The following is a 15,528-nucleotide window of genomic DNA, read 5'->3' on the forward strand; positions in this document are numbered from 1 at the left end:
AAGATTTGCTTGATTCTGGAGAGGGACGCGGTAAGAGATTGGGTTCACGCGTCGGCGTTAGGGTTAGTCGAGTTAAGTAATTAATTAGGAAAATCGGCCGAGTTGGTGGGGTTATGTATTCCCTCTAACAGTCCTGAAGCCCGCTACTTAAAGTTACCTGCATAGGTACAGGTGTGGGGGCGTACCTACCTAGAACGTTGACGAGACACCCACCTAAGCAACGACGAGGGCAATTTTTAGGCACTTGCATGTACCTACGGGTAGGTACGGCGCGTACCTGTAGCGTACGTGTACTTGCATTTGTAAGTGTGGCAGGTCCATCCGGCGTTCAAGTACCTACGTGTATGTACCGAAGTACTTCGGTACTTTATGTAGCTAAGCTTTTTAATATGGGTCTATTATAGCTGATAAGAGATAAGAAATTTAGTACCTCGAAAATTTCCAAAAAGCAAATTTATTTAGTTTGCCATCGATGAATACGATCACATTTCTATAGGACATAAATAGATTTTCTATTTCTCTAGAGCTGTCTTTAAGCTTCATATGGTCTGTTTATTCTGAAACATGCAATGATTTTCTTCAACTCTTCATGTTTACGGAGTGGACATGACGTATTATTTAGATCCTGGGCCATTCTAAGGCCTACTTATGTTCCCTCACGTGCCTCTTCTCTCTCGGCCATCCATCGTGGACTTCGGAACTCGGAGAAGGCTAGAGCTCAAGGCTTCAAAAAGACAGCTTTGAACACAGCTAGATCAAAAAGAGGTTTACCTGAGGAACTGCCGACGTTTAAGATTAAAAAAGGCAAGAAAGACATCACATTCACAACTCCTAAGCCAAAGTCTAGACGGGCACGCTTCTATGATCCGGATGAAGAGTTTGGGAAGAAGAGTCTAGTTTACCAACTGGGGAATGGTCCCTTACGACGCAAATTGGGCGACTTGAGCGAAAGAGAGCAACCAGAGCAACGCGGAAGGGAAGATAGGGTAACACGGAGTCAATTTTTCAAGGATTTTGAGTCCAGTTCAGGACAAAAGTCATCCTCGGATAGAAATGATCGAGGAGGTCGCGATTTTTCTAGGAGAAGCCGTTCAGTGGAAGGGAAAGGAAGGTCTCGTCCGTCATCACGTTTCAGCCCATCTTCAAATGAATCGAGAGCATTCGGCGATAGGACGTCGAATAATTCAAGAGATTTCGCTAGGCCTCCGCGAGATAGGTTCTCCAGTTCCGGATTTCAAAGAAAAGAGCGCGATTTTCGTCAGCCTTTAGAGAAGCCGGCGGAGTCGAGAGCGTTTGGGGAGCTTAGGGAACCTAGGGAAAATAGGGAGCGAGAGCGATATCAAAAAGATGAAGAACCCACATTCCGACAAACCTCATCAAGAGACAGTGGACCAAAAGATAGTGGTTCTATCCGCCTTCATCGCACTACCGCAGCATCGCAATTTCTCTATGGCCGCTCTGTAGTTGAGGCTGCCCTTAAAAACACCACGCGACAACTTTATAATCTATATCTTTACTGCGGAGAAAATCGACGAGATGCTTCGGGTATCACCGGCCTTGAAAGACAGGCGAACCAAGTTGGTGTCACCGTCAAAAAGGTGACGGACAATGTGGGATTGCGGATGATGGATAAAATGAGCGATGGTCGACCGCATAATGGCTGTGTTCTTGAGGCATCTCCATTACCTCAATTGCCACTTAGATCTCTAGGTGAATGGACCGAAGAACCAACCCCCGGATTCAGTATCGCGCTGGCTCACCAATCTGTCGAAGAGGCCCAGGTGAATGGCACTTCTGACTTTGTCGAATGCACCCTACCACCTGGCAGGAAACCGTTTGTTCTATTATTGGATGGTATTCTAGATCCGGGCAATTTAGGTGCTATCCTACGATCGGCAGCTTTTCTAGGTGTTAACGCCATCGGGATCACAAAAGGCCATTCCGCTACATTGACTTCGGTGGCTTTGAAAGCATCTGCTGGTGCCTCCGAAGTTGTTAAGCTGTTCTCAGTCGATACCACGCTCAATTTCCTCACTCGATCCAAGGAGGCGGGCTGGGTGGTCTATGCTGCAGTGGCGCCAGGTTCTCGACCTAGAGAGGGAAAACATCTCACACCAGACAGAGTAGAATCATACGATCCATTATCGAGCCAACCAACAATTCTAATGGTTGGAAGTGAAGGAGAGGGTCTTTCGAGTAAAACGAGACGGATGGCGGATTATGAAGTTTCGATACCGAATCATTCTGGATCTTCCGCCGTGGAAAGTCTTAATGTTAGCGTGGCAACGGGTGTCCTTTGCTCTGCCTTCTTGAAGAAGCAGTATTCGGATAGCAAGTTTGATAAGATCATTGAGGTTCCCGATAACGACGACGAATCGCAGCAGCAACTATGGTAATGTTGCGTGGACTTGTATTTGTAACGACGCAGTTATGGACATATGATACCTGATATCAATGAGACATTTGTACGACCATCATGTATATATACTGGGAATATCTCAATGGGATAGGTATAATGTGAGATATTCTATCGTGAATATCGAGCGAGGAAAGTAAGGCCTAATTATTCAGTGCTTGGACATGCGCGACACACAAAACTTGTCTGCTACATACATAGGTCTGCAACGACTCCTTTCGAAATAAAGAAGTTTAATCCTGTTATTCCCCGCTATCTCTACTGCGTTCCCTGACGTAAATGATCTGTCGATCGTATGCAGGGACTAGACTTCTAGAAGCTTACCTGATTGGGACCGGAATAGGAACACCCAAATGCATGGTATTCAAGGAATAAAAAGTCAGGAGTATAAAAGTATTATGATTATTTTGCTAATTCTGAATGTGCCATGACCATTATTCGCAATGAATAATGTGCGGAGTCATCAATGATTTGGAATATATGTGACTGTGAAAATGTGTCGTTCATGTCATAATTTGTCATTGATTGGATGTAGGCGTACGAAACACACCTACAGTTAGGTAGTATCGACCACTTCACTTGTTTTATTTACCTATTCTGGAAATATTGATATTTCGACGTCCAATGCTACAGCTGATTTTCCGAGCTGCCATGTTAGGGAGATCGTGAACGATTCCGACTGGCACTTTGATGCGTTGTCAACAGAAGGGGACCCATGTCGATCCCAGAGACCCAGACTCAGCCACCGCCAGATTACCCTTTGTTGTTTGACGCTGGGACCTAGAAATGACCATTCGTCTCTCGAGTCTCCATTCAATTAAACAACCCTTTTTTTCTTTGACTCGGGGGCTATTGTTGTCAATAAATTGACAAGTCACGCATTACAAGATCGTGTCGAGGACATTTTGTATCCAATCCGATGGCTTCCCTCGTTAATTAAAGCCGAGCTGATAGCTAGGCGAACAAACGGATTGTTTAGCAAGTTGCACAGCTGGGAAACGGGAAACGGTGCCCACTACCAGTGTAACTTCATCGGCACGCTCCCGTAAACAAGCATCATCGTCAACATAGATGCCTGCCGTCATTTTCCCTGGGCACTATATAATTGACAATTTCACCTGGTTACCGAGACACTGGTAAAAAGCAATTACCCTTCCGTCGCGACAATCTGCAGACACCCTTCTTGGGTGTCGATAATCGGCGATCATGTACCTCCCAAAAGCAATGTTTAGCCTACCATCCTCGCTCCTCCTACTTCTCGCCGCCGCGACGAAAGTACGCGCGCAACACCCAACGGCAATTCGAAAGATGTCGCTTGACGAGGGCGAGAAGATATTTCCCGAGTTCTACGCATTCGGTCCACAACCGCTACATCATCGCGCATCTGATGACGACATGCTCCTTTCTAGCAACAGCTCCGCTGCGATTCCGTTCCAACCGCCTTATCCTTTACACTACGACTATCGAGATACTGAACTCAGGAGCGCAAATATAAGAGCGGGAACGAATAAAGGAGAAACGGATAAGAAACAAGAAGATACGGGATTGCTGTTATACCGACGCGCGCGCGAAGTTTTGTCGAAGCTACAAGGCCGCCAATTCGCATGTCCTGCTGGGACGCACAGCTGTACCAACATTGACCAGCCCAACTACTGCTGCACCGACGGCACAAGCTGCTTCGTCGTTACCAATGCGCCTGATGCCGGTAATGTAGGATGTTGTCCTAATGGCCAGAACTGTGGCGTTACGGTCGGCACATGTGCCGATGGCTCTACGGCTTGTCCTGCGAACGTAGGTGGTGGATGCTGTATCCCGGGGTTTGTGTGTGCTAGTGTTGGTTGTAAGTACCATTTTCTCCTATTTTATTGAAGGGATTGAAGAAACTTTGGAATTGACGAAGAGTGCTAACATGCCATGTCCAGGCGTCGCCAGCAGCATCTCAATAATAACCCAAACAACCCTAACCTCAACCGCAATCTCGATCCCCACGCCCAGCACACAAGTCGTAACCGTCATCGTGACCGTAACGCCATCCGGTGGTGGTGCGCCGGTAACTAGTACCACGACGCAAACCACCACTGCCAACGCGCCCACATCGACGTCTTCCTCAACACCGACATCTACAACCGCCCCCGACACAAACTCCGGTGGTGTCCCGCCTTATCGTCCTACAAGTGGTAGCTCCGCATCATACTGCCCCACGGGATTCTATGCTTGTGTTGCTAGTGCAGGAGGAGGGTGTTGTAGAACCGGTCGGGATTGCAGCACGACTTCTTGTCCTCCGGCCGCTTCTACGACTATTGTGTCTATTGGAGCTACAATCGTGGTCCCGGTGTCGGATGCGGATGCAGCGGGGTCGGCAACTGGAACTGCGACGTGTGCCGCGGGATGGTTTCTATGTGGTGGAGATGCAGGGCCTGTGGCTGGGTGTTGTCCTAATGGATATGCATGCGGTACAGCGAGTTGCACTCTGTCGGCTGCAACGGCGACTGCGACCGTACAGAAAGAGTTGCCAAATGGTGGACCCAGAGCGAGGGGTGGTATGTTGGCTCATGGTGCAGTCGTGATGCTTGGAGCTGGATTATTTGCCGCTATTATGGCATGAGCAACAGACAGGCGATATTATGTGGTATGAACGTTAGATAAAAGATGGTATTGTGATTGATGAAGATGATACGAGGCGGCTGTGCATAAATATCGACGAAAATTGCAGCATTTACGGAGTTGGGCCGATTATTTCGCATTTGCATTGAATGGAGTTGGTGGCATTACGGCATCGCATTAGAGAAGGAATAGTTCATTCAATTGCACGTTCGAGTTTGAGAATTTGACTATCTCTTAAGTAGCCAAAAGAATGATTCATAAAAAGATATCCAATTACATAGAACAGTACATTACTTGCCTAGATAGTGTGCCAATTATAAATATCTAGGTAGACAGCATCAATGCCAAGTGCTAGACGAATATGCCCATACATTTCGAGTGGTCGCAATACCCTAACAAAAGACAACAAATCTCAAAATCCAAACATATTCTCATCCTCAGTGTAACCCCAATCTAGTCTCATGTTAGCACGCCAGAGTAAAGCTTGGGATAGCGAAACACCAAATAGCTTACCTTTCAACGCCGGCAGCGCCGCTTTCTGTATCATAGCCGGGGGTCCACACAAGAAAACCACGGATTTCTCGCCAGGCCCAAAGAGATTCTCTTTAATAATATTCTCATCAACATGTCCCTTCAAACCCGTCCAGTCGTCCCCGGCATGGCTCAACACATGCGCTACCTTTAGCTGACCCTTCGACTTTTTCTCAAATTTATCTAGTTCGTCCCTAAGCAGTATATCGTCCTCAGTCTTATTAGCATCGACAACACGTATTTTCGTTTTATCGTCTTGCGATAACAGGACTCTTGCGATTAGCGAATATCCTGGTGTAATACCCGAACCACCGAGGACAAGCGACACACGCTCAAAACGTCGTTCTTGTCCCTCGATCGAAAACCGCCCGCTTCCGTTATACAGGATTTCGCCCGTGGGCCCGCGCAGCTCGACGGGTTCCCCTATGCGCAGACAGTCGAGGATGTTAGATAGAGCGCCGCCTGGCTGGTTCTCGTCTGGGAAGTATGTTTTGACCGTTAAATCAAAGGTACCATCACCGTCACGCATATCGCGTTCGCCCTTATCAGTTTTATTAGTACCATTCCTGTCGTCGCAGGTAGATTTTGAAGTGTCCCTTCGCGCCGGGAGGATCGGCCTTGTGGGCGTGTAACTTCGAATAAGCAGGCGGTCTTTCATATGGAACCCGATTTGGAGATGCTGGCAGGTGCCTAGTCCGAGAACGGTTTTCTTGTCTGGAAGACCGAATGTGTATATTCGTGTGTCTTTGGAGACTTCCTGGCGGTCGACAAGTTTCACCGGGACCCAGCGATGTCTTTGCAAAACGAGTTGGTCTTCGCCCTTGTCGTTGACTTGCTCCTTGGCCGAGTCTTCGGCCGTCTTCTCGACGAATTTCATTGCCTTGTCGGTAAGCACGCCGATGGCACATTCTACGAATTGTCAGATGGTGAAAAAATTCCTAAACAATACCCAACAGTAAGGTGTTCATACCTTTAAGCTTTTGAAACGCATAATCATCATGAATACTCGCGAATTCGTCAGAGGTCTGTTGGTGGACTTTACCGGCGTGTCCAAGCACAGCGGCTTTCCCACCTGGATGCCATTCCAGGACACTCGTTGCATCGTATACTTTTCCGTCCACTACAATCCAGCAGTCACGCTCATTATCATGCTTTTCTACCTCCTGCCTAGTGAATTGTTTCTGGGGTGTACCAGCTTCTTGCTTAGCAGCACTCAATTGGTTCTCCACACTAGGCTTCATCCAACCTCCGTCTCCAGTGCCTGGCTCGGTCGGGTGACGGAAAAGGATAGAAGGGACATCGGAGTCATCATTCTCAACAACTTCGGGCCGTACGATATACCAACAATTATTCATCATGCCCATTATGTTCCAGTTAGGCTGTTTCGGTTGGGTGTTTTTGAAGACGTTAAAGCAACGTACTGTAATACTTTTCGCTCGGAGTAGGTGTGATAGCTCGACATCGACGTGCCAATGGAGCCACTGCATGAAACGGTATTAGAAATTTCACAGTATGAGAGCTTCGAATTTTGTGTCAACAATAGGAGGTTACGTACCGTCCAGAACTTCTTCCCATGGCGAATAGGAAAGTCCGGAAATTTCCTGATGCAGTACAGCCAAGTGTCTCCCTCATCAAGCGAAACCTCGACACGTTGAACTTCATGTCCTCCTCCATCGTAAGCGTAACCTGCTATACGATAACCGTGACCTTTCCGAGCTTCGGTTAAGGAGATTTTCTCTCCGTGGGCAGGTTTCACAACTACCGAATTCAAATTCTGCTCATTGCAGGCCGTGTCAGGATGTTGAAAAAGAGTTTCCGCAAATTCGCCGTCTTTCTCAGTTATGAAGCCTGGCAGAACCCTATTATCCCAGATATGGTAATACGAATCGTTCTCCTTGTCGCTGATCCAGATCTTGCCGAGCCATTTAACACACCGACCACCAATGTACCCGGGGATCATGAGCCTAACCGGATACCCATGGTCGGGGGGAAGCGGTAAGTCATTCATCTCGTATGCGAGAATTACGTCGTTAGTAGGATCCATGGCGTATTCAAATGGTATAGAAGTTGCGTATGCTCCTTCGCTTGGCTTGTCAGAGCCCTCGAAATGAATCCATAGTCGTTTTCCGGAATCACCTGAGAGATCAGGCTTGATCCCCGCCGACATCAAAACATCTAACAGGAGAGGGCCTTTCCAGTACGCGCAACTGACGGCACCGGGTCCCCAGTTGAAACCTTTGCTTTTGCGTAACATGTTGAGCTCTTTACGCCTGTTTCCATCGCACGCTAATGCAACAGGAATATTGATAGGGGAGTAATTATTTTTTAGATCGTCCATGGATAACACAAGCTTGCCGCCATCGATATCGATCTTATGGAACTCCCATAATAGTCGAGGTACTGCGCCATGGTTTCGGACGTAGTGAAGCTCGTTTGGTGTGATCAGTCCGGCATCGAAGAGGTGACTCAGGTCAGCTTCCGCGTTTAATGGATGTTTTCCAGTTAACCTCGTGAGGTCCGAAGACCTAGGAAGCCAATTATCGGGGCTGAACTGGTCTTGCTCATCAATTGAGGTCTGAGTCCGATTGCGATTCTGAGGTGACTCGCCTTTTCCATCATTAGCTTTAAGTTTTGAGATATATTCTTTCTCATGATTCAACGCCTTCAGGAGCGCTTGTTCTTGTGGAGAATATTTAGGTTCAGTCGAATTCTTGTCGCTTTGAGATTCGCTGTCGCTGCGTTCTTCGTCTCCCTTCCCACTTCCCGAGTCATACCCACTATCGGAATCCGCCGAATACGCAGCATGGTGTTGATTACTCTGCCCTTGAGATCTTTTCCATTCATGCTCCTGGCGTGGATCATCTTTTGAATCGCTATCCTTATCTTTCTTCGCCTTCTCCTCTTCCTCTTTTTGACGCCTTTTGATATTGGCGGGCCACTCCTCAGTGTTCTTTACCCAGTCTTCGCTGGCATCTAGTACATAACGCCATCCGACAGGGTGGTTCTCGGGATGCTCTAAATGAATATCCTATGAAATGAGCGTTTTAGTGATAATGGTATTCAATTGAAGAACAAGGATTACGACGATTAGAATGATTGCCAACCTTCTGATGAGTGATGATATCCCTGAAGTTCAAGAGTTCACCTTCCTTCTTTTCTTTCTTCAACTCTTTCCATTGCTCTTTGGCTTCGCTAATTTCTTCGTCGTAATCATCGTTCCTATGAGTAATACCGGCAACGCGGTTTTCGTCTTTAAAGCCGATATGATGAGGATGGCGCGAATCCCAGTCGGGTTCATTGGCGATCTCCTCAGCAGACGAACCAGGATGGTCTCCCACCCTGATAACCCATGGAATCACCGGCATTTTCAGCTACAGCCAGAATACGGAATGATGTTAATCTTGGCAATCTGGAACCGTATTTGAGTATGCGTTGCTATGGGTATGGTGAATTTTAGACATGACTCGCTCTATGACTAACTCAGGTACACATCGTCATGATGACATCTTAAATTTTTAGCTTTAGATAATCTTACAAGCATCTGGGTCATTGGCTTTCCCGGAATGGAATGGCGACCGTAATGGTCGGGTCATGTTAATGAAGAGTGTGCTTTTATTGTCATTGTCCCCGTTCTACCGGACGAATTCTTGAAGAAACTTGCTATACATCGACAACTTCCTTCTGTGTTAGAAACTCGCCAACGACCTTCAAGATCCTTTCTCGCAGCCCTTCTTCTAGATGACACATATGGCCGCCATTCGGAAACGTAATCCAGCGAACCCGTGGAATGAGCTCGAAAAACGGTACTTGGGCGATGTCGTGTGAGGTGTCGAACTCGCCGTTGTAGACGAGCGTCGGAACGTTAATCTTTGGGAGGCGCGAAATGACAGTCCATTTGTCTAACGTTCCGTCTGCTGTGAGGGGCGAGGGGCCGTTCCTACCTAGCGAGTTAGAAGTAGAAGTAGGAGTTTTTATTCAAGAAATGCAAGGGGAGTCGGGAAAAGTTGAAGAAGATTTCAGAGAAGAGAAATGCGACATACATTGTGCGATATACCGTTGTATCCTCACTCAAGTTCTTCAAAGCCGGCAGAAGATCTACCGGCGGATAGGACTCGGCGCGACACACGTGCTTCCTGAAGTAAAAGTCCAGTGCCTCTTTATACGCAGGACCCTCATATTCGGCCTTTTTCTCGGCCTCCTCAAGTGCTTGTCGCATATCTGGTGGCATCTGTTCTCTCAACAGCTTCGTCCCGCGAGTAGCAAGCTCCTTATTCGCAAGCGCACTAGCGAGTACCAGTCTCCGGAGCCCCTGGGGCTGGCGGGCAGCAAAGGCTGCACCAAGCATACCTCCCCAACTCTGGCCGAGGAAGTGAAAGCCGGGGTCGCGGCGCAGCTCGAGATGATCTATCAAATTATCCAACTCATCTTGGAATAATTGCTCCTGCCAGAAAGACCGGTCGCCAGCTTTGTGCTGGAGATGTGTGGATGAAGCACAGCCTATTTGATCGTAGAAGACGACCGGGAGGCCGTAATTCCGCCATAAATCAGCGAATGTGAGGAGATACTCGTGCCCAGCGCCAGGTCCGCCATGAGCTACAACAACTGGAGGAAGTCCGCTGGAAAGATCACCAATGATCTTATAATAAGTGAAACATGACTCATCAATTGATGCGATTTTGAAAGGCGCCTTGCCTTCCTTGATTTTAATTTCAGCCATGGCGTCATAGAGGGGATGGCAAAAACAGATTGGAGCAAGTGAGGAATGGGAAGGGTAGAAAAACGTTGGCTCTAATATCTAGCTACCTACCGGGGTGTAATCTATGAAAATGCCGATTAGATAGAAGACTCGTATATAACTCCCTTGCAAGTTGTATGCTAATGCGCGGCGAAGCTACGAAGCGCCGTAATCCTACTGAATGAATTGGACGTCGCAACAGCAAGACCCTCGTTCAACATATAGTAGCGTCGCGGCGCGACTTGTTCTCGGTTCCACCGTTGCTTACAACTCAGTGGACTTTGGAAACTTCTCCGTTCTCCTAGCGCATTTAGATGATGCCGATTCTCGCCCTCAATACTTCCGAATCGCAACGAAGCTGAAGGAAGTCAAAGGCAATGGTAGTCTTTAAGCTGACACGGAAAATATTTGGGGGTTCCCGCTTCTTCCCAGTATGTGTAACCCCAAATAAAAAGTAAAATGGACTGCATCCGATCCCTACATGTACCTACTTCAGTACATGATTCGGCAACGTATCTTGATAATACAGAATTTTTACGCAAGCAGGCAGGTTTGCATCGAATCCTTCACTGTGTAACCACGGCTCAAGCCTGTACTGGCGGCTAGAGTATGTCTCACTTGTGCAATATACTCGGAGTACTTGAGGTACCACACATCGCACTTTATTCTAGCCGATCCGCCGAGGACGACGGGCGTAGATGAAGCCGTGGGGTAGAAGGATTTGGATCGCCCTGCTCACCTCTTCAAACTACCTACTCACAGTACTTATTCCGTTAGGGCCTATTTATGCGATTGATTACGAGCAAGCTAATTTCGAACAAGCTTCCTGTCTGTGGTATCAAATTTTGGTAAGGACGATGTCTTGATGCTCATAACAGGATCGTCGGCTATCCACCATTGCAATTAGTCTCCAGCGTCGGGTATATACGCGGAATGATTTGCATTTCGTGGCTGGCGACTAGCTCACCGGCCTCGCTCTGGTGAATACGAGTGCCCCCACGATCAAGTGGCGTTCGCAAGTATCTCTACTAATAACTCCGCGTTCGAGCAGAGACTTGCGTATTCGTTAGTAGATTTTCTAGGCCCTATAACCACTAAAATCCCTCCTGTGAAGGGTGTCTGAGTACCACCTGTTCGTAGCGGTATACGTAAAGGCGTCGGGTATTTCCCTAAAAGTATACCGTGCGAGAAGCCTCCTAGAGCCCTACGCAGTACCAATATTGTGCGGAGCCTGGGGTATTGGTGGAAACGAGAACCTGGAAGTTTTCACAACTCGTCCCAGGGAGAGTTAAGAACGAAATATGGCCTGCAATCTAGTAAAATTTAGCCCGCGAGGGCTTAAGTATCCATCTGGTCTGGCAAATCAACGTTAGGAAGAAGGGATCACTTCTAGGTATCGTGTCAAACAATCATCAATTGCGCATTTTCTAGGCGACCTCTTGCTAAACACATTTCCAATGCCATCATGTCCGGTCTTTAGGTATATGGCCGAAGCGCCACTCCAGATTTTCCGATTTTCTTCCTCCCTATTCTTTTTCCGCCAGCATATCTCTTAGATCACTCTCTAGGACCGGGCCCAAGGTCGGAAGTGCAGAAGAACATCGAAGATCCCTGGACATGGACGGAATCGCTGTGGCCATCCGGGCACTGAAAGTGGTAGGTGGTACTACGGTCTAGTCGGCAATGGCCAGTAACCGTTCCAGAAGGGTCTACCATGGCGTAGCCGCGGTCTGCATAGATAGCTACACGGGAATAAGTCAGCGATTAAACTTCGAATACTGGTTATATGCTTGGGCAATGGGATTAGGTGGGGGAGGACTTACTGTGATGGCCGGGGCCTTGGTCGCCCGTGTTGAACTCAACGATGTCGAGGGGGTCACGGAACAAGGGCGCACCGACGTCGTTGCCAGGGACGGTGCGCATTCCAATAGTTTTGCTAACGTCGCCAGAGTTAAAAAAGACAGTAATACCGAAAATGTTGTCGCAGGTAATCTGCGGGTTAGCGACAAAAATCCCGCCAGCAGTGCCCTGTTCAAAGTCGTTGACGGCGGGTTTGTTGAAGTAGTTCAACCAGAAGTCTGCAAGAGCTCCAGGGGCCGCTGCGGCGGCAATGAATAAAACGGAGACCTTCATTGTGAATAGAGAACTCGGTAGACCGGTGCAGAAGGTTAGGTTAGGTGACTCGAAGGTAGGTAGATGTGTGTGAGAAGAATCGAAGTCGAGGTATATCACTGAGCTCAATCTGTCGAAATGCCGAGTATGAGTTTAGGTTCTTAAAGTAGCAGGGAGCGAGAAGTATTGCGGTTTTATAATATCTTGGGGACTGCTAAGGATGGAACAGGAAGAGCAATGCAATAGACAACTTTTGCAAGTCACACCTGACATATAGAGCCTTATCTCAATGGTCATAGGACATAGAATGTAGCCTCTCCTTCCCTGGATATTCGTTGTTTGATACCCACAAACTTTTCTATCGCATCTTTGATCCTTTGATCGGCAAGTGTAGATACAATAGCAATGTAGGCAGGCACTATGGTGTAGGATCCGATAACTAATCCTGTATATTCCAATGTTTGTTCTTACATGCGTATGACCCAATGGATTCGGACAAGGCTATTGCCTGCGAAGATAAATCTATTTGTTACATCTAAAATGGTTCAGGGGTAGGTACCCATTTCCAGCCTTAGAATAGGGGGATTGAAAGCTGCTCCGGTATATAGAGTTATTAATTCAGTTATTCTATTTATTTAAGGTCCATAAGGAAAAGAGAATATCTAATATTCTATAAATATATAATGATACCTCTAATTGTAACTATTGGCTCCTCCATTTGAACTTATGTCCAATATACAAAGCTCTAGGGCTTTCTTTAGAGTAAGCTAATAAGGTCTATTCTATGTCGTCTATTTTTATCTATAGATAATAAAGTTAGTTAAGCCATGATACCAAGGCCCTTGGGTCTTAGGTTTGGGCATGTCTATGGGCGCCTTGCTGTGTTGTGACGCCGTAGGTAATCTAGGCGGTGGCGCCATTGGATCCTTGAAGCTCCTTTCTATGATATGGAAGTATTACTACGATCCGGCAAAAATGGTCGCATGTATGCTTGAATAGATTTACTTAGTCCTTCACGCTGACCTCAATGAAGATAGTATCGTTTGCAAATGTGTTTTTCAATAAGTCATTGCAGGATAAATATCTAAGTAGCTGACCCTTTTGCTAGGAATACTTTTTATACCGCCGTGTCCGGTCTCTATCTAGCCATGGGTACAAGAAAACTTCAACGTCACTCCAGAATTTTATATCTCCTCCTTTTCAGGCCTCCCTCTCAAAACACCACACCTAATCGTCTCTGGCATCTAGCATGCTAGGTGACGGGATATAGCAAGGATACAAGTTTAGTCCTTGGACCCGGCCTGGAGACCAGTTGTGCAAAAGTACATAGAAGATCCTTGGATGCGGGCAGGGTAGCGATCAATATCGCAGGTTGTATCGAAAGTTTTCGAGCGGTCCTCGCCACACGTGCCGAGAAGTTTCCCATTCAAATCGACCATAGCACCGCCACGGTCTTTGTAGACCGCTATAAATACCGTGTTAGTACTTACACTTTCCCTACACCCGCCGGGAATGAGAGGACTTACTGAAATGGCCAGGTCCCGCGTCGCCTGTGTTGATTTCGGTGATGTCAAGAGGGTCGCGGTACAACGGTGGGTCAACTGGATTTACGGGGACGGTGCGCATTCCGGTCTTGTCAGCGCTCACGTCGCCCGAGTTGGGCCAGACGTGGTACGAAGTTAAATCGTCGCAGGTGGATGGGGGCCCGTTGGTGATGTAGCCGCCCTCTACGATCCTCTTTCCCTGATTTCTTTCGATCTCTTGATTGACGTAGCTAATCCAAAAGTCTGCCAGGGCTCCTGGGGTCGCTACCGCAGCGATGAGAAGGGCGGCGAACTTCATTGTGGGGGGTAAGTAGGCGATTGATAAAGTGCGTGTAGGTTATGTTGTATGGCTAAGAAAGATATGGAGGTTCAGGTATCTCGTAAAGCTTCTTGGGATATCGTGCTGGAGATTGAATTCTTCCTTTACTACCGGCAGGGGAGAAGATGTGGTCCTATATATGCAAAAGACAGAAGTATGAAGCTCAAAATAGATGTTGATACCTGACGTAAGTCACAAATAATGTTTGAAGCAGTTTCTGATACGACTGTCAATATCTTCTCCAAGTCAATTCGTATACGTGAACAAGGAAATTAAACTAGGGGAACGTGGTGACCTTTGACAATCAATCTGTGTTTGCGACAAATTGAAGCCAAAAACGAAGTTAATGAATCCCTGTTACGATCATCAATTCCCCCATATGTTATATGTAGTGTTTGTTTTCACATAAGATCGAAGACCGAACTAGGTTATTATTTGTTTACAGGTAGGTAACTGTATATATCGAAACCCCATGTCGAAGTCCTTGAATGGTGTTTGATGGCATGTATACCTAGGTAGCAACGGCTACTTCCCGATTCTGTGTTTTGGGAGTCATGCAAGGTACAGGTCAGGGTGACACGAACGACTCGAATCTTATGAAGTCGCTTAGGGGTAGTAGGAGAGGTCCAATCACTCATAGTGAGTACCTAGGTAAACACAAGGATAGGTGTGTCATACATGAAAACTGAAGTGAACTTTAGACCACATGGTCGTATTGGACGAGTTTACTTGATACGTCATCGAACTCGAGCGAGAGTCGTAAGCGACGAGGTCACTGGGACATTTCAACCAGAAATACATCTCTATACCACATCGTTTAGAAGTGAACGTTGTCATATAACTTCAGTCGATGATAAAATATCTGTGTGTGGTGATTTCGGCCCCGTGCGAATACTATGGTCATAAAAACCCACTCACATTAATTAAGCGACATGCACTCGATAGTGCGATTGATGGAGTAGAAATAAAATATGGTAGTAGAAAATAGGGATGGTGAGTTGTTCATCGTGAGAAAAGTGTACACTTAAACAATATTCCTGACGTTTTTGCAAAGATATGCAAGAAATATCCACCTGTAATTTCTTAACACCAACATGTGTGAATTGGGCTTGTACGTGTTTGAAGACTTGTGCTTGTGTCCTGGACCTTGGGACTAAATTGGACGGCCCAGCTGAGTTATGTTGTTCTCAAAGTGGAAATGAAGATATGTACGTCTGATTGCAAAGATAGCCTCAGCAAACACAAGTAAGGATTGTAAGTGACACCA

General features: G+C 46.9%; 6 protein-coding genes across 6 annotated transcripts; 2 read left to right on the plus strand and 4 right to left on the minus strand.

Annotated features, from left to right (window-relative positions):
- The first annotated feature begins 475 nt into the window (after positions 1-475).
- F4822DRAFT_398831 (uncharacterized protein) lies at positions 476-2,661 on the plus strand. The gene has a single exon (XM_051457727.1). It carries the CDS (start codon positions 570-572, stop codon positions 2,394-2,396), a length of 1,827 nt encoding a protein of 608 aa, XP_051315343.1. The 5' UTR covers positions 476-569; the 3' UTR covers positions 2,397-2,661.
- A 619-nt stretch (positions 2,662-3,280) lies between these two features.
- Positions 3,281-5,196, plus strand: F4822DRAFT_205223 (uncharacterized protein). The gene is made up of 2 exons (XM_051453783.1): positions 3,281-4,256; positions 4,339-5,196. Exons 1-2 carry the CDS (start codon positions 3,623-3,625, stop codon positions 5,019-5,021), a joined length of 1,317 nt encoding a protein of 438 aa, XP_051315344.1. The 5' UTR covers positions 3,281-3,622; the 3' UTR covers positions 5,022-5,196.
- Positions 5,197-5,226: 30 nt separating this feature from the next.
- Positions 5,227-9,208, minus strand: F4822DRAFT_205202 (uncharacterized protein). Its single transcript, XM_051453782.1, has 5 exons — positions 8,656-9,208; positions 7,107-8,579; positions 6,522-7,032; positions 5,534-6,460; positions 5,227-5,473 (listed from the first exon to the last, which is right to left on the minus strand). The coding sequence occupies exons 1-5, from the start codon at positions 8,914-8,916 to the stop codon at positions 5,433-5,435; spliced, it is 3,213 nt and encodes a 1,070-aa protein (XP_051315345.1). The 5' UTR covers positions 8,917-9,208; the 3' UTR covers positions 5,227-5,432.
- F4822DRAFT_398836 (proline-specific peptidase) lies at positions 8,610-10,640 on the minus strand. Its single transcript, XM_051457728.1, has 2 exons — positions 9,592-10,640; positions 8,610-9,488 (listed from the first exon to the last, which is right to left on the minus strand). The coding sequence occupies exons 1-2, from the start codon at positions 10,266-10,268 to the stop codon at positions 9,212-9,214; spliced, it is 954 nt and encodes a 317-aa protein (XP_051315346.1). The 5' UTR covers positions 10,269-10,640; the 3' UTR covers positions 8,610-9,211.
- Positions 10,641-11,518: 878 nt separating this feature from the next.
- Positions 11,519-13,020, minus strand: F4822DRAFT_205257 (uncharacterized protein). The gene is made up of 2 exons (XM_051453784.1): positions 12,110-13,020; positions 11,519-12,028 (listed from the first exon to the last, which is right to left on the minus strand). Exons 1-2 carry the CDS (start codon positions 12,417-12,419, stop codon positions 11,844-11,846), a joined length of 495 nt encoding a protein of 164 aa, XP_051315347.1. The 5' UTR covers positions 12,420-13,020; the 3' UTR covers positions 11,519-11,843.
- Positions 13,021-13,640: 620 nt separating this feature from the next.
- Positions 13,641-14,240, minus strand: F4822DRAFT_442803 (uncharacterized protein; the record flags this gene model as incomplete). Its single annotated transcript, XM_051463035.1, has 2 exons — positions 13,641-13,863; positions 13,925-14,240. The coding sequence occupies 2 exons, from the start codon at positions 14,238-14,240 to the stop codon at positions 13,682-13,684; spliced, it is 498 nt and encodes a 165-aa protein (XP_051315348.1). The 3' UTR covers positions 13,641-13,681.
- Between the last annotated feature and the right edge of the window lie 1,288 nt (positions 14,241-15,528).

Source organism: Hypoxylon trugodes, assembly GCF_022578975.1.
Source record: "Hypoxylon trugodes strain CBS 135444 unplaced genomic scaffold F4822scaffold_4, whole genome shotgun sequence".
NCBI lineage: Eukaryota > Fungi > Ascomycota > Sordariomycetes > Xylariales > Hypoxylaceae > Hypoxylon > Hypoxylon trugodes.